Source organism: Eleginops maclovinus, chromosome 23, assembly GCF_036324505.1.
Source record: "Eleginops maclovinus isolate JMC-PN-2008 ecotype Puerto Natales chromosome 23, JC_Emac_rtc_rv5, whole genome shotgun sequence".
Classification (NCBI taxonomy): Eukaryota; Metazoa; Chordata; class Actinopteri; order Perciformes; family Eleginopidae; genus Eleginops; species Eleginops maclovinus.
The window spans coordinates 7,135,602-7,160,136 of record NC_086371.1 but is presented as its reverse complement, the minus strand read 5'-3'; the positions used below and the strand labels follow the sequence as shown (position 1 = coordinate 7,160,136).

General features: G+C 40.1%; 1 protein-coding gene across 3 annotated transcripts; it reads right to left on the bottom strand.

Annotated features, from left to right (window-relative positions):
* Positions 1–656: 656 nt before the first annotated feature.
* LOC134859791 (C-terminal-binding protein 1) lies at positions 657–21,321 on the bottom strand. Of its 3 annotated transcripts, none has more exons than XM_063876505.1 (11): positions 21,077–21,321; positions 11,404–11,558; positions 8,746–8,890; positions 7,843–7,946; positions 7,313–7,415; positions 6,447–6,571; positions 5,812–5,901; positions 5,158–5,288; positions 4,629–4,756; positions 4,148–4,262; positions 657–3,543 (listed from the first exon to the last, which is right to left on the bottom strand). In XM_063876505.1, the coding sequence occupies exons 1-11, from the start codon at positions 21,114–21,116 to the stop codon at positions 3,462–3,464; spliced, it is 1,218 nt and encodes a 405-aa protein (XP_063732575.1). In that variant the 5' UTR covers positions 21,117–21,321; the 3' UTR covers positions 657–3,461. The 3 variants fall into 3 exon arrangements, with proteins under 3 accessions (XP_063732575.1, XP_063732574.1, XP_063732576.1); XM_063876504.1 differs by having other exon boundaries at positions 657–3,515; XM_063876506.1 differs by having other exon boundaries at positions 3,341–3,515; positions 4,115–4,262.
* Positions 21,322–24,535: the final 3,214 nt, after the last annotated feature.

The following is a 24,535-nucleotide window of genomic DNA, read 5'->3' as shown; positions in this document are numbered from 1 at the left end:
AGAAATGTGGCAACAGTTTTAAAAGCGTATATCAGTGGAAGCACAACACCGTTGCTTCACTGGTCCTTTTCTTAAACTCAATATAATTCTGTATTTTCTTTTTTCGTGCAGACGATGTCAGTATGCATACTAAATTTGCTGGAATTTTGTCCCAGACGGTTGAATGGATTTTCCTGACAATTATTCTCTAGATTCATTATATAAAACATTAGAAAATAGTGAAAACTGCCAAAAGTGAGGTCTTCATATTGTGTTTTTTTAGATATTAGCCCAGTATAGGACAAAGGATCTGTTATTGTATTTTAATTAAACGTTCAATCAATTCTCAATTGTGGCTTATTCATTTACATACTTAGCTTTCATTATTATTCATTTAATCTCACTGGCCTTATCTGTTAATTGCTGTAACTCAAATGTTTACGGCTGGAAAAATGAAACTTATTATACTTAAATTATTCAGCAGAGAGAAAAAAATACATCATAACAAAAATGACTAAATCTCTGGAGAAATATGAATCTTTTTAGGCTATTTACAGTCAGATCGATAATTTTCTGTATTTGATTACTTCTTGTACATGAATATTAATACAAAGTGTATACTCTTAGTGTATACTCGACAAACAGCAACTAAGTTTAGCGATGAATGAGACTCAAGCTTCACCTTTCCACAGTTTATTTCCTTTTAAAATAATTCATACAAATGCATACAGTCACAAACATATCTTTCTCAGGTTGTCAGTTTAGACCAAAAATAATGATATTTACTGTAGAATATAGAATATGTATACTGTATATTGCTACGCCTACTACTTTACCATAAAGGGACCAAGGTAGGCCACAGTCAACTGTGTGTCACTACCAGGGATGGAATTTCAAGGAGCATCTGGACTCTTTAAAGGTTAGTATGTTGTTTTACTTGAAGCACCCATCTCTTTGAATGGGGAATGCTTACAGTTATTATTATGTTTTATTTTACCCCAAGTAACTACAGGTAGGATCAGGAGTAGAACTTGTGCTATTACAGCCGTCTGGGGCTCTTTTCTGATAGTAATAGTTGAATGTCACCTCAGTCCCATCTGTGTGACAACCGTTTAGATCCTGGGTATTGAGAACTCACCATATGGTTAGTGAAATTTCCATCCCTGATTGCTACTCTTACTACCTCACCATGAAGACCAGGTAGGCAACAGTGAACTGTTTTAACTACTCAACTGCTGGTAGAAGGGGACCCAAAAAGCACCATCACTCAGCCGTCCTGCTAACAACAACAACATGACTAGACTAGATGCATTTATAAATATTCCAGATAACAAAACATGTTTGTATACCTTACTGTTGGCGTAACAACATCAGCATCTTGTTCACATGGTGGGAATGTAACCAATAAAAGCACACCTTACTGGGTCCGTTTTCTGGCTTGGATTTGTCTAGTTCTAAGCCTTTTTTCATTTTACATAGTGTTAGTTGTGTTTTTTGATTGGCAGTCTTTGTAATGATGCCTTATGGAGAGTATTCACCACCACCCCTCCTCCCAGTGCTGCTTTTTTAGACACAGATACAACCAAGTCACATTGACACAGGCAGGCAAACACCATATGTACACATAGACACAGAAGCCACAGAGGGTGGCTAAACGGTATACTCAGGTAGGACCCATCATGAAATGTTAAAGGGATACTAGACTGGAGAAGTCAGTGCGTTCTGACATGCTGTCATGAAACGCTTTACTTTGTTGTCGTAGTCATTTAAAAAAGTCTTAACTGGTCCATTGAAGATTTGGTTTCAAGAAGTGTTCCTCACCAGTCAGTTACCATAACTATCCCTAACTGGATTTGACTTCTGTACGAGTTTAAGAAACACAAATGGTTTTGGCAGAAAGCAAAGCAGTTGATTTACTGATATATAGAATGCAATTGTTCACAAGTCTGTTGTCATAGCATGAAACAAAACCCTGATTTACAAATGTTGTATATCATTTGTAAACGTTGGTGTGCTAACCTGTTCATGCTCCATGACTTAGATGATGAATGTGTGTAATAATGGAAGTACTGGATCATTAGACATTACACAACCAAGATAATTACTTTTTTTTAATGTACGCTTCAACAAACTCTGTGTTTATCCCCAACCTGTTTTTGTCCTTCAAAGTAATTACCTCTCACTTCCTCACAATATTTTGTAAACTTAAATGGCCACTAAAGGATGAAGTCTTCCAGCCAAGCATACCATTACACCACCTCCCTACAGCCTTTCTCCCACAACCCCCTCGATTTGGGTCAATTATTTAGTCCCAAGAGCAAAATTGCATGCCCCTTAAACAAAACAAACAAAAGCAAACATTAGATCAACTTTAGCTCTTGTTAAAGTTATCATTATCTAATGCAGCATGACACGAAAAAAAGGCAAGCAGGTAGAAAAACAAAAGCACTAAGTGGCATAAAAAGGAATTTTTAAAACAAATTATAAATACCATACCAACTGCGGAAACTTAATTTCCTGAGATGGTGTGCAAAAAGCTGCCTCTTTTTCCTTTTTTTTTGGATTGGGGTTTGTAATTTAGCGACACAAAACAAAAACAGATATTGTATTCTGAGACCAGTTTGGCTACATCAAAGATCACATAACCCTTGTTTTAGTTAAGACTGGAATACAACTATCAGTATCCCGTCTCTAAGAGCTGTACACGGAAGGGTTACATTCATTTCATAACCTACTACTTTTGCTTGTACATCAAAACTAAGGAAAGGACACAGAAAAAGAGAGAAGACATGAAACCCGCACCTCTAACTTTGGACACACTACAGTCTAAGACGCAGAACCTCAGTATTTTTTTCCTCTCAAATCAACAGTTTTTGTTTTTTAACTTCTGGCAGAAACGTGACTAAACTGTAATTCCTATTTGAAGGTCAACCTGTGGATCTTTACAGTCTTTCCCAGGACTTCTTGTTGGACCAACGAGCAACTGTCTTGTTGTTTTTTTTAGAGCATCTCAGAGCTATCCGCTTTCTTCACCGTCCTCTTCTATGGTCTTTTTCTTCTTCTTTGGAGGGTGAACTGGCTGCTGGGAAACAATTTGCCAGAGAGTTGTAAATCGATTGTTATTGGGACCTCAACCTGTCCATCTGACACTCGTCTGATACCAGCTTGTCACCAGACAACACAGGCAAGTGTGTGTGTGTGTGTGTGTGTGTGTGTGTGTGTGTGTGTGTGTGTGTGTGTGAGTGTGTGTGTGTGAGTGTGTGTGAGTGTGTGTGTGTCTGTGTGTGTGAGTGTGTGTGTGTGTGTGTGTGTGTGTGTGTGTGTGTGTGTGTGTAGTGCATGGCTACAGTTGATCATTCGGATGCTGCTCTCTGTCGCCCTCTGGTGGCTTCACTGTATTTTGTGGGGACAGTGCATGAGGAGGGTGCGTGATGGCTGGCGGGAGGGTGTGTGCCATGGGCACAGCGCTGGGCACAATGCCTTCAACGGGGGGAGGGAGGCCGCCAGCTGGCAGGTTCACCACTCCTGGGGGATACCTGAAGGGGGGAGGGACAAACAGAAAGACTAAAAACTGAGTCATTAAAGCACAACTGAAACTACAATATGAAATAATGTGACCTGGGCAAATGTTTACCATTATCTATTAAAGTCTATTAAATTAGCTTTGTATCCAGGGTTGCTATTTAAACGTACTAGTCTCAATGCTAAAGAGAAGTGGGATTGGATTTGTGTATTGCATTTCTTCTCCAGCATAAACAAAACATTGAATTTTGAAACAAAACATTTAAAATAAATGTCTGATGGGATTAATTAATTAAAATCCTTGGATTATTAAATCACATACTGTGATAAAGGGCCACCACAGTCCCATTCAAATATCATATTAGATATATAAAAAGGGCAAATCCTAACAGTAACGAAAATATAATGTGCGACTTAAATCAAATTAATCCATTGTCACAATAGCTACAGATTAACAATGAAATTGACTCATTGTGTCAGCTAAACCATCCTTTAAATACAGTTTCAGGTTTTAAAACTAGCAGCTATATTCTGTGGTTTAAATACATTTGTTAACATTGTATCAATCAATGGCTTTACCAGGGTTTGAGAGGGAAAAATAAACAGCACTGACCACTACAGCTTTCTTTATCCTGATGAGTATTACCTATAAGCCCCGTTGAGCTCGGGGTGGACGGTGGCGGGGTCGACTCCTGTCCAGTGGTTGTTCTGGGAGAGGAACTCCTTATTCACACAGTTCTTCAGACTGTCTGGGATACGACCTGAAAAATAAAGTAAAAAAGGCAAAATAAAATGTGAGATAGAAATTGATAAAAAAGAAATCAATTGGAAAGTGCAGTGTTCTACACGGGGTCTACATCATGTTCCTGAAGAAAATATTGAACAGACAAATAGTAAAAAAAACACTGCCACTTGGGAAACACAAGAATGAAAGTAGAAGGACAAGGAGGATAGAAGAGAGAAAGGCACAGACTGTTAAAGGCCTTGAAATCCCTCTGTGCTACAAGACAAGGAAGACGGTTTATGCTCGACTGCAGCCAACACCTAAAAATAACTATTTTTAGACTTGTATTTCGATGTGTCAGTGAGTGTGTGTGTGTGTATGTGAATGTGTGTTGGTGCACTACCTGTGATAGCCCTTCGGATCTCCCTGGCTGCCTCCTCTCTCATCTCCAGCGATGCCTGTTCGCTGTACCAGGCAGCGTGGGGGGTGCAGATCAGATTGGGAGCGTCCTTGAGCGGGCCCTGACTGAAGCTGACACATTTACACACACACACAGAGCTGTCAGTCACAGCTGCAACAAAATTATCAACTGTGTTGTTGTTTCCTTATGCAAGAAAAATGAGTGGAAATGATTATTAATGACAATTTTCCAAATCCAAATGTAATATGTTGACCTTGTTGGGTCAGCGGGAAAACCTAAACAAGACGGTTTAATGAGTTTTATTTTTTCTGTCCAGTTTGACATTTTGTTTTGTTGACCCCACACACTTAGCGAAGATCTGTACTCTACCTAAAAATACCTTATTTTGCATTCCCTTGAACAAAGCTACATTCCTTCTTTCCACACATTATATATAATCCAAAACACACCATGCTCTTCCTCGGTTGATACATTAAAAAAATGTAATCAGAAATATGAATCAGTGCGTTACCTGAATGGTTCTGTCTCGTGAACATCTAGAGCAGCTCCCCGTATCCTGCCCTCCTTCAGAGCCTGAGCCAGCGCCTTCTCATCCACCAGACCCCCCCGTGCCGTGTTCACCAGGAACGCCCCCTGCCGCATCTTTGACACACATAGACACACATTTACTATTTATTTCATCTCACAAATGAAAGCTTTACACCTTATTAAAATGGTACACTACACACACACACACACACACACACACGTTGGAGGCTCTTCTTCTATACATCTTGTTTCTGCTCAGTGCAGAGAAACCTCAACATAAACAAATCATAGTTCATCTTTTATTGATCCACGTGGAGACATTTTCAATTCACTTGCCCTCCTCCAGCAAGGTCAGAAATACTTAAAGTGTAATCTGAGTCTTGAGATGGAAATTGGCTTCAGGCTGAGCCCTGGAGATGAAGGACAAACATATTTCCTGAGTATATCAGCCATGCGGTGCACGCAGAAGTAAACCTCATTCATCTGTATGCATGCAGTGGGCTTCCCTGGGTGTACACTTCTTTAATATTTATGGTCATGGGTGTGGGAGTTGATTCAGGGATAAATAAATCCTTCATGTGTGTGTATATGTATTGTGAGTGTTGGACAGTGTGTGTGTGGGCTGCTGTCCCTCCACCTGTTTGATGGTGAAGTCGTTGATCAGGTGGTGGTTGTGTTCGTTGAGGCTGCAGTGCAGAGAGACGCAGTCGGAGTGGAAGAGCAGGTCCTGAGGAGGAATACAGCAGAAGATAAAGGACAATATTCACTCTGCAGACAGAAGTCTTCAGTAGATTCCCACCCAGGATAATGATTTGATTTTCAACCTTTGATAAAACCTATTCTGTTTTGTTTAATAACTGGTTTCACTCTTAACAAATGTAAGTGTCACAGTATATTTCTTACTCTTAAAACTGACATATCACAGTGACTACATTTACACAAGAGGGCGTCACTCCTTGGTCTCATACAGAAGGCAAAACTGAAATACTCATTCCTCAAGGTGGGCGGTGAAGAGAGCGTTTTTTAAATGCAAAGGGAATAATATATGTTTTCCCCTGTAGAGTGTCTGTTAGCTGCAGCAGTAAAACACACTGAATTGATCCCAAAACTCCAGACTTAAAGCTGCAAAGAATACACATTTACATTGTGAATAATCCATATTTATATCAACATAGCTCACTGGCAAATGCAGGAAACATTTGAAGGTTCCTGATTTCTCAGAAAATGCCCCCCCCCCCCATACCTGGTGTGTGCGTGTGGTGTGTGTGCTACCTGTAGTGTGGTGACCCTTTGTAGTCCCAGGGATCTTTCTACTCCATCGGCCAAATAAGGGTCATAGAAAATCACATTGAAGCCGAAGACCTTGGCTCGCAGGGCTACAGCCTGGCCCACCCGACCTAAACCACACAAAGCAGCATTTACACAAATGATATATGACTAATCAAAAAAGCAAAAATGTTTGGGACTGATATTTTTTCTTTGAAGTTTGCCTTGTATATTTTCATAATTCTCAGGCTACACACGTCTGCTTAGTTTCCTGAAAAAAGCTCCCATACTGTACAGGGAGAGATTTGCGTTCTGCTTCTGGTTAATCCGCTTATATTTTATTAGCATTAACTCCTTAGGAAGCCAATTTAGCTGAGCTAAGGACAAAAATGGAAAAGAGAGGGAAAAAATGCCTTGATTAAAAAGTCTGACCACCCTCTATCAGACAAAATGAAGAAAACTAAAAACGTTTAACGCTGCTAGCAGCATGGCAACATCAGGCCAACACACTGAAACCATTAAATGTATACGACATGAAGTTTAGTACGTAAATTCATGTTCTCAGGCTGAATTTAATAATGTGGAAAGTATAAAGTATCATAAAGTGGAAAAGATTTCCCAGTTACTTTCAACCATTGAGGTTAATTAGTAGATATGAGCATGCTCACATTCTCAGCTAAGAGGCTAAACACGGTAAACAATATACTGGCTATGCATCAAGATTTTAGCACTGCTGTATTTTCATTCAGCCTTACGGAGCTGCCGCCTTGACTGTAGACCTTCTGTATACTGTTTTTACAGCAGTGTGTTTACAGCAGTATGCTCAGCAGGTCTCACTGCAGAGGCATTAAATTGTGTGAGTTGTTACTCACCAAGCCCTATGAGTCCCAGCGTCTCTCCTCTGATCCTCGCTGCTCCTGAAGCCACTTCTCGGATCTGCTCCACGCTCTGAACCCGCGTGCCCTCCCGCAGCGCCTGCCATGAAGAACAATTCATTATTATACGCAAATATTACTCAGACAGCAAAAACAAAACACAATCCAGGTATATTTCATAATTGCCCCAGCTGCATTTATTCACCACAAGTCTAAATCCTTTCAGATATTCTGATCACGATTATGAAGTCAGTACCTAAATGTAGAAGGTACAGCAAAGTGATTTGAGGAACAAATCACTTTGCTGTACCTTCTACATCTTAAATCAAAGTCTTTCAAAGACAGCCACATGCTAAACAAAGTGAACTGTTTCAATTGTGCAGATTTGTCAATATTTCGACTAATAGAAATTGACGAAACTAGAATTGTGGTAACTAATTGTAAACCTGTAGCGGACTCATTTAGTGTCAGTTCATTGAATTCAAATTAGTTTGGTTCTCTTTTATGATCCACCAAAGAACACAGACCTGGTGCAGCCAGGTTGTGCGTCGGTACAGGGTGAGGATGTGACACAGCGTGGAGTCCGCCGTCTCCTCCACTGACGCCGCTGGCATATTACACACAGCTATGCCTGTTGGAGCAGAAAGCAGATAAGGATTAGTAATAGCTTTTTGGATCATTTTATGAAGTTTGGTTGAAGCTAGTTTGTCGGAGAAGTGCATGCGTAAGATGTCGTGTCAGAAGTTTACTCTACAAACGCTACTGGCAACTTTCAAATTGCAGAGCATTGTGGTGGAAGGAGATAGGACATGGCAGGAAAGCTCTGCCGCTGCAGGAGGGTTTTATTAAAAAGCCTTGCTCACTTTTCTTTTTAAATACTTATTTTACTGACTGGGTTGAGTAAATACAGAAAACTGTAAATAGCACAGGCCACAAAACTGTCTGTTAGATTTGTATAGCTTGTTTATGCATATTCAAATGACCGTTTTAATGTAACTCATAACCTCCACAATGGCTCTTTCTCATTTTAGATGTGGCAGTTATCTAGCCCAGCATGCACGCTAAGCTTGTCTCTGGATCAAATAAAAGGCTGGCAGCGTACTGCGAAAAGGAGCCATCATAACCCCTGGAGTTAAATGTTGTCTAATGTCTAAATATGCCATTTACCTGAACTATGTTAGCAAACAAACATTATGGTTTGAGCTACCTGAGAATCCCTAATATTGCAGGGAAAAACCACACATGGTTGCCACCCTCTAAAATAGTTGACACACAATAGATTTTATTTCTGCTATTATATTTACACCTTACTCTAAACCCTTTATAGGTTATATTATCTACCTGAAATCTATGGAATGAATCAATAAAGATTGACAATGACATTGATATGGACCACTACAGACTGCCCGTGTGCTTGTGTGTGTTCTTACCCAGCTCTCCAGCAGATTTGATGTCAATGTTGTCATAGCCGCTGCCGATGCGGACGATGATGCGCAGACCTTTAAACTTTTCCAGGTCTTCCCTCATCAGAGTGATGGTGTGGTACATCAGAGCTCCTACAGCTTCGTTCAGCACCTGAACACACAGACAGCTTGAGTCATTTAGATCATAAATCACTAGCAACAGGTGTGTGTGTGTGTGTGTGTGTGTGTGTGTGTGTGAATAGAAAAGTGCTTCAAGTACAATAACAGTACATACGGACCAAATGTTAATGTTGTTAGCATGTGTGTGTAGGGGTGAGCACGAGCGTTTCTCCACAGAAAAGGATTTTCAGAGTTCACAGAGTTCACAGTCGCACATTTTCCATAAAGTCAGCATCTCGGTTAAGGTAAAAAATGTCCAGGATATGCTTTTTATATCATTCTCACATCCTGTTTTTTAATATCCCTGCCAGCATGGAAAGACCCCTTTTCCCTGAATATTACCATGGAAACTAAGCGTTCTTAACCACAGGAATGGAGATAAGGTGTTCCTGCATCGAATGAAAGTGCCTGACATCAGCAGGAATCTTTCTCACATGGTATTCTCATCAGGACTACGGCTCATTGTTTTAATTGAAAAATGAAAAATGATTATTTCTAAGCAGATTATATTATAGAATGGGAAATTAATAGAATCTGAATCGAGTTTACTGCCCAAATGATGGTGTATTGCTATAATGTGAAGTTTCCCGTAAGAAAATAAGAATAAAATGGGAATGTACCAGTATTTAATTCCAGTTTATTGAGTGAGGTTGACATATACAAGGAATTTACTTTGGTCTATAATGTTAAGTAATAATATGTTGTAAAATAAAAGCAAATATGAAACTATTCTAAATAAAAACATATATTTAAAAAGAAGTTGATAATAAATATAAATGAACAAATTAAAGGAAACAAATACGGATACTTAGAATATGACAAATAAAAGAGTGGAAGACCTGTTAAATCCAAACCAAGTACCTCCTTAAAAGCGCACACATACGGTACATGGCTGTGTATGACAATGTATTAGTTTCACCTTTTTATTGGTTCCCAGTTAATCTTCCAATCTTTTCCTAACGCTGACAGCCCTCCTCGTGTGTGAGGATAAAAAATGACATGCGGTTCAATTACAATAAAGAAACCCTTTTAATTATACAATGAGGTGGCAGCCTGCTAGAGAGCCAGAGAAGAGAGAGCGGGAGAGATAGTTGCTGGGCGAGGGAGAGCCATCTGTTTCTGCCTGGCTGTGGGTTACTGAGAGTGTGCCTGGCAGACACCCAGGACGAGACGTACCGCTGCCAGACACACGAACCCAGTTACCATCCACAGTGGCCGTGGCAAGATCCGAGCCTGACCCACATTCTGAGATTGCTCTCCTTTTTGTTTTTCCTTCATTCAATTTCTTTTGCTTTTTCATGTGTTCTTCTAGTACTGCATTTAAGACATCCTTAATGCAAAACCAATATGCCAACTTCATATTCTTGTTTTACAATAGAATCAGCACTCACTGTGTTTACATTATGTCCGTAGCCTGGCAAAAACAGGAGCATTCATGCTTCATTGAAAGATGTTTGTGCTCAACTCTGCTTGTAATGAAATATTTTGAATAACCATTCTTAGGTCCTGTTGTTGTGGGATGTATTTGGATGTTGATGCCGTCAGAAACTCCTGATATTTCTGACGGGAGCAATTTGTAAGACTTGGTTGGTCATAATGACGGTCTGACCAATAGAAAACAGAACTAAATTAAACATGTCATGGAGGGAAATGTACCAGATGAGACACGAAATAGATGTTGAAATATACTGTAAACAGTAAACAAAAGCATACATATAGATTTGGAGCCATTAATTGTGAGAATAGATATTTGTAGTTGCCTGGTGGTTAATTATACTGAAACGTAACAGCTGTGGCATCAAAGATTTCTGAAGGGATCTTTGAATAACCTCTGATATTAGAAGAGCAAACACGATCAGTGCTGACTTCTAAACCAAACATGACAAACATGTCCCAAAATGTTCCAAAAGAGGAGCAAGGGAGATGTTTTTATATTTATTTGATGCATTCCTAATAGAAAACTAAACATGATTTAAATACATCATATATTTTTGTCGGACATAAGGCCATGACTAACTGCATCTTTCTGAGCCGGAAAATAAATGAACATATGAGGATGAACAACAAAAGTGATGGCAATTAGTTTTGGTTTGGTCAGTGCTAGTAATTATGAAATCCCCATCATTGCTCACCTCGTCTTAGCCTTTTTAGATGTGCAAAAACTAGAGGTTATATACTGAAATAATCAGTCATTTAATCCGTATTGGCTATAAGAAGCAGGTGATTATCGGTTACCTGACTCAGCGGGAATCGTCCCACAGAGGGAAATCTACATTCTGCATTTGACCCATCCTAGTGTTAGGAGCAGTGGGCTGCCATATGTAAGGCGCCCGGGGAGCAGTGTAGGGAATGGTGCGTTGCTCAGGGACACCTCAGTAGCACTTGGTCTTTCCGGGACTTGAACTGGTGACCTTCCAGTTCCCAATATGGGCTTTGCCCCCACCGCCCTACCATACTGTGCGTTCCTAGATACGACCTGATTGTGTGTGATGATCTCGTGGTTACCTTCTCGTGAATCTCCTGTGTGGACTGAGCGTCACAGAAGGCCACGGTTGCTACGTCTTTCAGGATGGGCATCTCCACCGTGCAGTCTCGCCCATCCAGCAGCGCCACCAGAGGGCGGGGGTGCATGGGACCGTTCATTATGGGTGGCCTGATGCCTACACACAGGTAAAAAAGGGAGAAGGTCAGAATCAAAGAGTCAACGAAAAAGAAGAAGAGAACTATAGACAGAAAACAGTCTTCATTGTCAGCAGCTTCACGATAAAATGACTGCAGTTTCCCTCCGATAAATGAAAAGTCTGCCGTGGAAGGAAAGAAAGTTTCTTGTTCGACCTGCAGGCTGGTATTCATTTGCTCGGTCATATCTGACAGCTCTTGTTGTCAGTTATAAAATCTTTTTGCTCCAGGGTACAGATGATGTCTTGTTTATCTGCATCCCATAATGTTTCTGCTTCAGACAGATGCAGTTGCTATGACAACTTTGACAGTAAGCATGGAGGAGCGACCGATTCTGTTATAACTTTTATAGATTTCCTTTGTGACGGTTTGATTATTACTAAAGTTTTGATGAATCTTTGAAACACAGGCAGCACATGGTGAGATGGAGCCTATGGTTACTACTCAAACTGGTACACAAATAGTATTATGCCCTCGAGATAAACATACTATGATAATTAGGAATATCCTTTTGTACTCATCCGGTTCACATTGTTTTAATGAAGTACTTATATTATTCATGGAGAATGTAAGTGCTGTAAGGGCCCTGAGGACCATTGAGAGTGACTCATGGGAGTCACCTACTTGGGAGAAAAAGGGTCAGCCTTGACTTGAAATAACTGAGCATGCAGCCTGAAGCGCTATTTTGTTTCAATGTTCTCCTATGTAGCTTATATCGGATAGTACTGAGGGTTAATTCAAAAACATGCAGCAAAATATAATATTCCACAGCTAAAACAACGTCAGTAGCCATACAGTAATATGAGAAGGTGAGATCTGTGTCATGAGAGACAGTCCGAGACTTTAAATCTGACTGAAATCTGTCAATAACTGAGTGAGAGTGAAACCCCTTCAACTTCTCTCCAGAAGCTATATTAAATCATCTCTGCAGATGAAACCATTACTGTCCTGGCAGCAGTAACGGGAGTATAAGTGGCATTTAGCAAGGCAGATACTCCTGGGGACTCGAATAGTGGGCAGTTTGGGTAAAAAAAAGGGCATATTTGATGGGAGATGCATTCATTATTTTTCCTCCCACTCCAGTCTGCTTTACTCTTTTGGTTTGAGGCTTTTTTCAAGTAGTAGGGTTAATTTCAGATCATTGACTGAAAATATAGACATGTTAAAGACAGACAGACAGAGGAAAATCCAAGACAGTGTGTGTAATTGGGTCTCCTTGACATGCAAAGTCTTGACAGGCCTCTATAACCGTATAGATGAAATAAGCTCAGAGTTATTGCTGATGCTGGCTTTACCCATCACTCATCTCTGCCTCCTCTCCCTCTGAGACGGGCAGGCTGACATCTCATATGAGCAGCCTCCTCCATCTTTTCACTCAGAATATTCACCTAAAACTTTTTTTGCAATATAAATATACAATTCCCTCAGTTTCAGACTTTTCCAGTTGCATAGACTCACTGCACTAGTCTTTTTTAAATCAGTATTATACAGCTACATTATTTTGAATGCTAAAGATCCCTGAGAATTAAACTTGAGGATTTGCAGGTTAGGAAATTCCTAACCTGCAAATTAATTTGGGAAACACTGGCATGAAAACACTCCCCCCTCAACAACTAGGTGGCCTGTGAGTGAAATAGATTAAAGGAAAAGTCCCTGCTGGAATTACACTCAGATTTGTAGTGCTTTCCAGTTGTTTTTATCGTGTTGTCAATGACCTGCTTTCATTTTCATCTACGGTATATTACTAGTTCATTTTGTGAGTTCCCCATATTGCCTTTGACAGAGTTAGAGAGCATTATATAAAACTCTAAAACCCTCAAATGCAACATGACATGAGACATGTGTAGCTCCTTCTGCTGCAATTAAATGATATCATCTTGTTTGACTGTTAAGAATCAGTGCAAAATAGTCTGGCGAGACACCACTGCTTTCTGAGAGGCCTGACATTTAGCATCAGTGTTTTAAATAGCAACATGTTTCTGCAGCTGATACAAATCATAGTTGGTGCATGGTCATGATGTCACCCCATCTGTGTTTGGCCAGTTACTAGTCGATGTTTCTTTTATTTTCATAAGTTTCCTCATGTGTACTTCAGTGTATAACTGTATGAACAATATTAATACAAAGAAGTAGAAAAAGCCTTCAAAATGTAGGTAATTCAGTTTTTCTCTCTTAGTTTTTAAGCTTGCGAATAGGAGGGTTGTTTTAGACTCTCAGCGGTTTTGTCTGGTTGCTCAGTGAGCCAGAGTGCATGCATGGTTAAGTAATGCACACAGTGCTTACATGCATATCTGCTTCATGCTCCAGTATGCTGTGTGTGTTCAGCTATAACAGAAGTGTTCACAATCTGTATTTAGACAAAAGAAATGTATTTCAGTCGATGTTATAATTTAAAACATCAGTGTTTCAATTCAGTAGGGAGAATACTTTTAGAATCTCACTGCTAATTTACACATGTGTTTCCCAGCATACACATACGTCTTCCTGCATGTATTAGGCAGCAGAGCGTTCAAGAGTGTACACTGTGACTTGTTAGTGGAACCATGGAATATGTAACACACATTTAAGATAAGGAATCAACACTAATAATTGCAGCCACAGTGGTAGAGGCATGTTGTTTTATTTGGTTGCAGATATGTACCTCCACAACTGAAAATACCTATTCCTAGCACCTCTTTCGTGTCAGTGTTGAGTTTAATGTCTAAAATCATGTGCCTGCCTTATGGCATTTTTTCAGTACTGATCACTTATCTGTGGAGTACAAAATTAAAGGATGATTTAAATTGAATCTGAGAATCTGCAGGAAGCAAAGACTTCTAATTTAAAGACTTCACTAATTTAGCACAATCCATCGAACACTTTCCTGTATCGCCTCCTTATCTTTCTTCAGATGAATGCCTGAAACTTGATCTGACGAAGCAGCTCCACAGTCAGACCAACAAGGTGAAACGGAAATCCTGCTCACAATGCCTTATAAGAGCGGGAAAAGAATAGGCTCCCCATAAAAGGATTTGCTTGGAGGCCATTGCACTTACACATCAATACAAAATCAATGGTGCATATCGCTGAGACATTGGGATATATCAGCAACAGAGAGTACTTTAACATAACCGTTGTAGCCCATATGAGATCATAAGTAGCACATTCGCCCATAGGCACTTTACGATATGTCGGCATGAAGAGCTTTAATTTGAGTATAAAACACAAGGGAACTGAGCGTGATTCAGAGATGGCATGTTTAATCAAATAAGCATGATGCGCATTTGTCCAAAAAAAAAAAGTGAATCTGGTTAGTCTGATCAGAGTGGCGTTTTTTCTTTTTCTGTAGCAGACATTTCTCCAGAGTGAGGGAGGAAATAGCTTTCATTCCAGCACCAAGCATGACCTTGGGAGGACCAGCACTTCTGACTGCTGAGTACTACTCCACAATAAAACAAACCATCCATTCTCTTTTGTCTCTCCCAAACACACACACACTGACACACACACACACTATTCCCAAATCAAACAAATTGCCGTTATCTCCCTGGTGTCTTTAATTTAATGTGTTTTCTCGCTTTGTAGCCACATTAAATACTCATTAAATTATTCTTTATATTAAATAGTTGCTTAAGAGTTTTCTCCGCTTGGTTTCTAAACTCTAAAACCTCTTCCCTCTCTCATTATTTTCAATACTCCATTACACACACTCTCTCTCTCTCTCTCTTTCTCTCTTCTCTCTCTCTCTCCCTTCCCCCCTTCGCCTGGGGGTTGGGGGACTGCTGGGAGCTTTCACAGTGCAAACAGGCCTTTCCACAGCCAACAGGCCACAGCTCCAGCTCTGCCATCTACCCGGGGCTTCTCTTCAAATATATTTAGTAAACATTTTGAGGCAATGCAGTAACAGTGATTTACAGTCAAAGCAACGTCAAAAATAAATGGGGTTTTTTTTGTTGGTTATTGTTCACTGCAAATCCCTGGCCATCTGCACAGTAATGACCTGGGCCTGGGAAACCAAATTACATCCCAAAATATGAAATTAGCGCCCCTCGGAAGTATTGTAATCAGACCAGAGAGACACTGTTTGACTGACATTTAGAGATAGAAAAAGCATCTGTCAATGACTGCTGGGACTGGTTCAGTGGGAGCCCTGCAGCCGGAGTCCAGCTGTCACTGACCAGCTCACAGGAACAGCTGGATATCCGTCTCACAGGAACGGGACCATGTTTTCAGACTGTCACTCAAGAGGCATCAGCTCCCCCATTCAGGTTTTTTAGACGTGTATGTCACCAGGATGTTTGCCTGCCGCGATAGACAGTGAAACTTGCTGCAAGTCCGTGGTTTTTACCAACATTAAAGAACCCAATCAACTTTGTCACACATTTATAACAATGGGGTTTCATATCCAGAACACATGTCTGTTGTGTCTTCAATGTATTTTTTCTTTAAGAATTGTCTTGGGAGTTATCTTTAGAGTGATATTCCTATGGTCCCCTAGTTTAAGCTTTTTTTTCTGAAGACATTTTTAGACATTTTCTGGATCAAAAGATTTAGAAAACATTTAGCCAATCAATCAATGATGAAAATTGAGCTAAAACAACAATCGATCAGCAGCGGTTTCCATATCCGACAATGGTATAACACTGTTTCCCTGCCAAAATGACAGCTTCTTGTTCAATATCATTTTAAACTGAATATCTGTGGGTTTTGGACTGCTGGTCGGACAAAACAAGAGATTTAATGACATCACTTCAAAATTGTAATTTTTAAATATAGTATGAGGTAGCTAATGCCACTTCCTGTCAAAATGAAATTCTCACCCACTTTCTGGCGAAAATAATGAATTAGAGTGAAGCGGAAAATAATAGTTTCTTCATGTCTTAAATCTGCCGACTCATATATTGCACCTCAAAGACAAATAAATCCAGAGTTATGGTTTCTTTACTTCCTCTACAGGAAAAGTACACTAAAAGAATGACTCAGTGTCACGTTAGCACAGGCCTCCTAAGATCAAAGCTTCTTGAATTAATTCTATTTTCTGTCCCGGTGAACGCCGGCACCGTGACGTATTCACATTTCAGATCCAGTGTTTTTGTTTTTCGCTGTGCAAGAGAGGGGAGGCTGTTGCTGTCGGCACCTGTGATCAGTCAGCCGCCTGCAACTGTAGCCGCAGACCCTGAGCCACAGCCCGGCTGATTTATAATGTCACTGGCTCTGCTGGCATGCAGCAACATGGCGTGGTTAAAAAGCCCCTCGTCCGTCACCCCCTCAGTTTTGATCTCGCACATCCCTTCATCTCTTGTTGATTCACTTTCAGATCACCATCTCTCATTTCAATCTCGCTTTTCCCTAGGCTTTCTCTCCTTTATCTATCTCCCTTTCCATTTGCTTTTTCCTACTACCCCGACTCTCTCGCCATGAGAAGAACCTACTTTTCAGATCACAGTCGTATTTAAATGCTTGAAAAACCTCTTAATATCTAGGTACAAATTGTTCAGTCTGATGTTTCTGCAGTCTTTCTTTTTGTCTCCTTACCCACACTTCAGTTCTCAGGGAGGAAAGAGAAAGGAACGGACACATCAATCACCACCAGTGCTCCCTCCTTCACATGCTCTGTCTCACACACACACACACACACACACACACACACACACACACACACACACACACACACACACACACACACACACACACACTCATATTGTGCCCCACCCACATAAGCATAAATACAGGTGCCTGCTTAACATACTAACCAAACCAGGTTGACATGAAAAAAGGGGTGATATATGAGGACAAGTGCTTACATATAGGAAGGATCAGCATGCATATCTTCTCTTTCTGTCTCATCCTCTGTCTCACACACACACATTCACACACGCACACACACACACACACACACACACACACACACACACACACACACACACACACACACACACACACACACATACACACATAGACTCATTCATGTACAAGGTCCTTATTTTTAGGTGCTGAATCATCAAGCCTGTTCAGGTTTGTCAGCCTTTGTCTCCCACACTAAAGATACCAGTGGCCAAACAGACATAAGCTAAATTGTGAGGGGGTTAGGGTTAGGGTTAAGGTTAGGGATAGCATGAGTTATGGCAGTAGCTCTGACTCACAGTCAAAGTTGAATCATGCAGCTTTTAGGTTAAGGTTTACTGTTCATTCACCTCTGTGCATCTTTATTGATGTGTAAATGTGAAAGTAGTTATACCTAGGTTTGTTTGAGGGGGATAAAAACTGAATTTACGAGAATTTTGCATGAAAAATGTGTTTAATGATTATTCAATTATACAAATAGTTGGTCAACTTTATTAGACTTTATATATATAATTGAGAAATAATTTTCAACCTGTATGATTTTGGAGCGGAAATACTAGCTGCCGAAAAAGAAGTAAATAACCTTTCACGCTCAGGTATATGAAGCAATGAATCGAAAAGGTTAAGAAGCACTGTCATAAACTGCCCTTGCGCTAGACTAAAGGAACGACTGCATTTAAATGTAGGCATTAAGTGGATTACTGTAATGCCGTGTGCCTGTTATGTTGGATTAACTGTTATTATGCAGAAGAAAGTCACAATCACTTTGAAGGTTCAATTGGATTGGGGTCAGTTTGGATACTCTGGAACCAATGCTCCCCATTAATCAATTATTAATGCTATGACACATTTATTGTATTCAAGATTAAGCGTCCCCAAACTTGCGTCCAAAAAAACCACAGGGGGTCTTTCCTTGTCAAAACGATTTTTTTTATTCCACATACTTGACCCAGTGTGTGCCTGGATTTAGTTTTCACCACATGATTATTGTAGCCCAAAAGCATAAACACGAAATTTGTTTATTGTCGAGGAAGTTTTGTACTTCTTTAGCTAATGAATTAGGAAGGTGGAGAGAGAGTCTGTGACAATAAAGGTTCAAAAGATTACAAAAAATCTCAATTAAATACACAAAATAATAATAATATTACTGTCACTACGAGTAAATCTTGCCATACTTGTCAGATGTAGCACATTTACACGCTTGACACAGATTTGGATTTTGTTCAGCTCTTTGATGAAGAACAGGAGACCGTTTTAAAACAATGCTACTCTCACTGTTTGAAGTGATGTGATAATGAATAAAACATCACAGTGAAAGCATGTTAGTGCAGACAAAGGATATAAACGTGTGTGATGATCAATAGGAAACGGTGCCAGTCTGACACATGGACTCCAGCTGAGCAGGTCCTCTCTGAGCAGACTCACCTGATCTGCTGACACATAAATGATTAACAACAGTGCGTTTGTTATTAAGATCTAAAGCAAATTATAGCCTGCCTACTAATTGCTGTTATGGGATGTAGACCTGTTATTTTTTTCTGTACACGGTGCCACTTATCTGGACTGTCACCCTCCTAAATTACGTTTCCTATGTTATTTAATGAAATGCTTTAGCTACAAGCAGTTAAACGTACCTCTATATTGGCTTACCGTAAGTGCAAATGTCATGCCTTTAAACGCCAAACCTTCGACAGCTGGTTCCCTTTCTGGTGTGCATTAGATCTAATCGACTGATGGATGTGAGAGCACAGAGTCTCTTTGTTGAGCACTTAAAGATTCCTAAGTGCTGTCTATTATACCTGCTTGAATACCCATTTTGTATATAATAGTCAGGCTTATGAGTCTGCTTAAAAAGAGCTTAAATGCACTTTTTCAATAGAGGTGGAGTACAAATTTAGATGAATTCATGCAAATTAAAAATATCTATGTACAAAGGTATGTACACATGTAATAACAAGAACTGGAACCGCTATTTAACATTCTCAAAACATTCCTACAGTTGTATTTTTTAAAGATGAATAAACCACTAGCCCACTGAAACAAGTTAGTTCACTGTTTCGTGGCGCAGGTGTGTTTCATGCCTTTTAACCTAATATTTATTTTAAGTGACGGGGGGTTTTGGATTTATCTAAATTGGCAACATGTTGCAACAGGAGCAGTTTGCTAGGTTTTGTCCTTTGACGCAATAAAGTGTCTATATAAAACCTCCCAGTGGGAAACTGCCTGAAGCTGTAAAGCACAATCATATTCCAAGTTACCTGTTCATCAGCTTGTAAGGCATTTTTGTATTCAAATACACACATCTAATCATGCAAACAAGTGTTCTCCGAGAGATACTTTAATATTTGGTCCTGCTAATCCGATTTTATAAGAGGTAATAGGAGAGTGACTGGTGTGTGTTTGTGTCAGTGATCGAGGCTTTACTAATCAGATTAGACGTGACTCAACACTTGTGGATCAGAGGACCCCTGCCTTTCCGAAACATGCATCAACACATCCATCAATCACTAGGGATGACACGCTACATTCAAATCATCCCTGAAAGTTCCAATGATCCCCGCTGTGTGATGAAACGGAACCAATGACCAGATTACTTTCACGATTATTGACTGGCAGTGATTTACGCATGAGAATCTTAAAAAGGGCAATCCTCCCTTAACCATAATTCATAGTGGTTATTCCTGTGACCTTGGATTCTTCAAGCGGGTTGATGTGGAAGATCCCTCTCGAGAAAAAAAAAAAACATCGGGAAGGAAAAAGATCAGAGCTGCAACTTTAATCTTTGATGTCATCAAGAGACTCGGCCCGCAGCCTGTTGATGACATCACAGATTACTATCTTTCTCTTCCTTTTGGGGAGACTGCTTCATAAATCCACATTAAGGTGACCACAGTGATTCAGCTTCTGGGTGGATGATCATTTATCCACACACCATCCTCCTCTTGCTCCCCCCCCACACGCACCTTCTTATTCCTCAGCTCTACCTTGATCCCATTTACTAGAATAGTCTTTTCCAGCCGCTATCGTGAGTAGCATCTGTCACTTGCGTGGTATTTCAGCTGTGAGCATGAATGTGTATACCTGAAAATGTGTTTCAGTCGAGTTCCCTTTTTTATGTGTGTGTGTGTGTGTGCATGCGTGTGTGTGTATGCGCCTGATCTGTGTGTGCATCAAGGCAACTGCTCTCTGTAAAATGAAGCACAATGAAAAGGAAATATGTGTCATGTCCTTGCTAGCCCTCGAAGGGAAAGTGATCTATTTCTGTCGCCGCAAATGGAGGTGCTTGGGGGACCTCAAATAGCAGAGATGTGCCTCTTCAGACACACACACACACACACACACACACACACACACACACACACACACACACACACACACACACACACACACACACACACACACACACACACACACACACACACACACACACACACACACACACACAGTGAGCTACAGAAAAGCCTAACCATTCATAGAGAATCTGAGACCGATAAATGACATAATGGACTCAGAGAGAATTAAGAAAGGAAGGAGGAGACGGAAAAAGGCAGAGGAAGAGAGAGAGAGAGAGAGAGAGAGAGAGAGAGAAGGGGGAGGGGAAGACAGAATAATGTACACAGAGTTCAATGGCACACACACACAGTTCCCACATTAAAGCAGAGTGGTAGTTATTTACCTAGAGGCATGCCTTTGTTGAGGAGATGTGAGCTTCCCATGGTGTGTTCCCCAGCCGGCGAGCGTTCAGTCTTCACTCAGCAGACATGAACAGGAATCCAGTCAGCATATGGCGGCTGTGGCCAGCTACCTCGCTTCCCTTAGTCCTTCTCCCAGCCCCTTAGTGACAAGCATACACATGTGCTCCCCCTCTTTTCTCTCTCCCTCTCTCTCTCTCTCCCCTCCCCTCCCCTCCCTTCCCTTCCGTCCCCTTTAGCTCACCCGCTCTTTCTATCTGTCTTACCCCTCCCCTCCCCTCCCTGCCCGTCTCTGGCTCTACTTCCCTCCCCTTCCTTTCTCACTTTCTATTACAGCAAATCTATCTGTCTTTCCGTCTGTCTGTCACTAAAACAAAGTGCAAACACACACACAGACACACACACACACACACACACACAGACACCGCATGCAAGCACTGCTGCATTTATGGGAGGGAGAGTGTAGAGGGGAAGGTGGGGGAGAAAAGAGAGAGTGTGTTTGAGAGAGCAAGAATGGGGAGGAGCTGCCACTGGCCAAAATTCATCTTTTGTTTCCTGAAAGACGACAGGGTGAAAAATAGAAGAGTTATGCCGTTACAAGTCTGTGGCAAGAGAGGAAATACTTGTTCTGTGTGACACCAGGAAAACGATTATAAAGCTCATAAAAGTTAACTGTTATAAGCAAGTAATGATATTTTTATATTTCCCAAATCTGAAAGTGATTGCTGGTTTTGTTCTTCTGATTTAACTTTATGATTTTATTTCTGGAATTATACAACTTCAGATCTGAGATCCAGGTGTGTTGGTGTTGTATCAAGAAAATAAACAGCTTTTTTCCATCACCGATGACAATCAAACTATTCCCATTAGGACACTACTTAATAAAACAGAATATATCATTTCTATGGGGGTATTTGTGCTGCATTTGTTATATAATTCTAATGGAAACCATGCAAACACCTACTAATGTAAATATTCATTATTATTTGTGTAATCATATCAGGTTCAGGGACGTTGAAATAGATGAAAAGGAAAACCTTCAGGCAGTAGTTACCTATTTTAATATACTGTGAATGGTAAGGGGGATATATTAACTTGTGAACTTCCTGTTAGAAATCAAAGAGGTAATAAAGAGCTGATAATTGCCTAATATGTCAGTAGATGTCTTTATATTTTGCCACATTTTTCTTATTCTGAAACTGTTAGACAAATCCCTGACCAATATATATGACTTTTTCTACTCTAACACACACTAACACCATCTTATTACTTCTTACTATGTAGAATATTCTCTGTTCGACACAGATCCATTTCTTAGGATTCTTTCCAATAAAAATATATGATATTCAAATACATTGTAATTGTACTTTTGATGTGATATGTGAAATTAACTCCCGTACCATGTAATGACTTTTAATCTCTTAACATCTACATGTGTGGTTTGGTCTGGTTAACCTCTCCACCTCCTCATGCCCTTTCTGTTTCCGCAGTCCTGACGTTGCATTTACTCTCATCTACATTGGGCTATTTGATACAGCACAGTGATATAAGCAGCCTCAGACGCCCCCCCTAACTGTCAGGGCCCAACCTAGTTTAAAGGCAATGAAGGTTACATCACAGCCTCACTATTGGTAAATGTCACAGACTGCCACCGGGTGAGTTGTTGAATCCAAAAAGAGGTGGAGGGTCATGGAAACAGTTGTTTGCAACACTGTAGAAAGGCCGACTCATGATCTCTGTCATGTGATATCACATCAACTGTTCATCTTCAACCATACCTGTCAACTCCTGGAGACATATTTAGCATAATATAACTTTTCATCTTCAAAGCTGTATTGAGACAGTGTAGCGGGTAATACTGCAAGTACATTAGATTTCAAAACCACTTTCAGAGCTTCATACAGAAATGGGAAGTATAAAAATGGAGAAAAAAAACGTGGGTCCAAGGTGTAGTCAAAACTGTTGAGTTTTCGATCTACGGAAGATGTGTTGAGTTTCTTGAGTCTTGATCAATGGGGGGCTCCTTTTTAGCAGACAGGCTCCCTTTAAAGAGTACATACCTCTCAGGTTGGGTTTTTTCTATGATAAAATAATGAAACTGGAATCTCTGGCTTATGGGTTTATCATAATTATTACCTTAGTCACAATGTCACCAAGTCAAAGAAGAAAAATCTGATGGGAATTATGTGTAATCAAACACTAGTGAGGGTACATGTGGTTTGAGGCTGAAACTAACATTGCAGTTGGCCTGTTTTGTGACGGCTGCTGATAGGGTGCTGCAGGGGAATACCACCAAACCACCAGTCATTGTGGCTCTAGGTGGGTTCATTTAATGATGTTCACAACAGATAGCGATGTCACAGTGGACATGACTCAATCTTTCCTCACAATAGGAAGCAAACACTGAAACAAATATAACTGGAGGTTAAACTGAACATGGGGTCCAAAAAAAAACGGATATCAAGGGGTAATTCGTTTTTTCAGCAAGTGGACCAACAAATTATCAGTTGTACTATGTGTCAATAACTCACTGGATGTTACTGTCTGGAAGAACCCCTCTATATCTTGCATGTCTTCTTTATATCTACAGTCTAAGATGCCTCCATGATAGACGAATACTATAATACAAAGAATACAAAGAAAAGTTGAGATAAATAATGAACAACGGCAAAACAAAATGAAAAAATTGGTTTAAAAACTTTAACACAACTCATGCAGAATAATCCAAGTTTCATTAAGCTCTCCACTTGTGCATTTTTCACTAAAACCTTACCATTTGTAAAACTTTCACGTAAAATGTTATGCCCACAGTTTCCCAAAGACACCATACGCAAATTAGTGGACTAAAATGCTACGTTAATACAAAGAAGCTTGGATTACTTCGCATGCATACAGTGTGTTTTTTCTGCTTAGGACGATATAACTACACTACATTTGGACTAAGCCGACAGTCGTTTGCTGCTATAATGTATAACTTGATAAAAAGGATTTACTTAACTTACACCTTTGTTGGGGGGTAACACATCAAGTATTATTCCATATTACAGCACGTTTTAGCCACTATTTGAAGATCTACTTGAGCTGCCTTATGTCTGTCATGTTGTTTTACACTCAACAAGTTGTGCAATGAAAAATGTCTAAACTGATTCATTTGTTAATGAAGAATTATCTCTCTCTACTCATTGAGCCGTACATGGAAGATTTTGCTATAAGGGAATTAAATAATACCAGTTGGTCGTATAACTAGGAATGAGTGAGCAGGTTTAGCTTTGGCTTTGATACCAAATTCAAATGGAGTCAACAATGTGAGAAGCTACAGACAACATTTATCCACAGCCACCTCCAGACATGTTCTGTAGGAGTTAAAGGAAACATGAAACATATTTACAGCTTCTAAATAAAGATGGAGAAAGGAAGACACTTATATGGACTTAGGCTACAGG

What these genes read in the sequence shown, in the direction of transcription:
- LOC134859791 (XM_063876504.1), bottom strand. Translation starts at nt 21,116, where the DNA reads ATGGGAAGCTCACATCTCCTCAACAAAGGCATGCCTCTAG. An exon ending in AAAGGGTCACCACACTACAG is followed by an intron (nt 5,902 to 6,446) that starts GTAGCACACACA and finishes ATTCCTCCTCAG; the next exon opens with GACCTGCTCTTCCACTCCGA. An exon ending in GATCCGAAGGGCTATCACAG is followed by an intron (nt 4,263 to 4,628) that starts GTAGTGCACCAA and finishes TTTATTTTTCAG; the next exon opens with GTCGTATCCCAGACAGTCTG.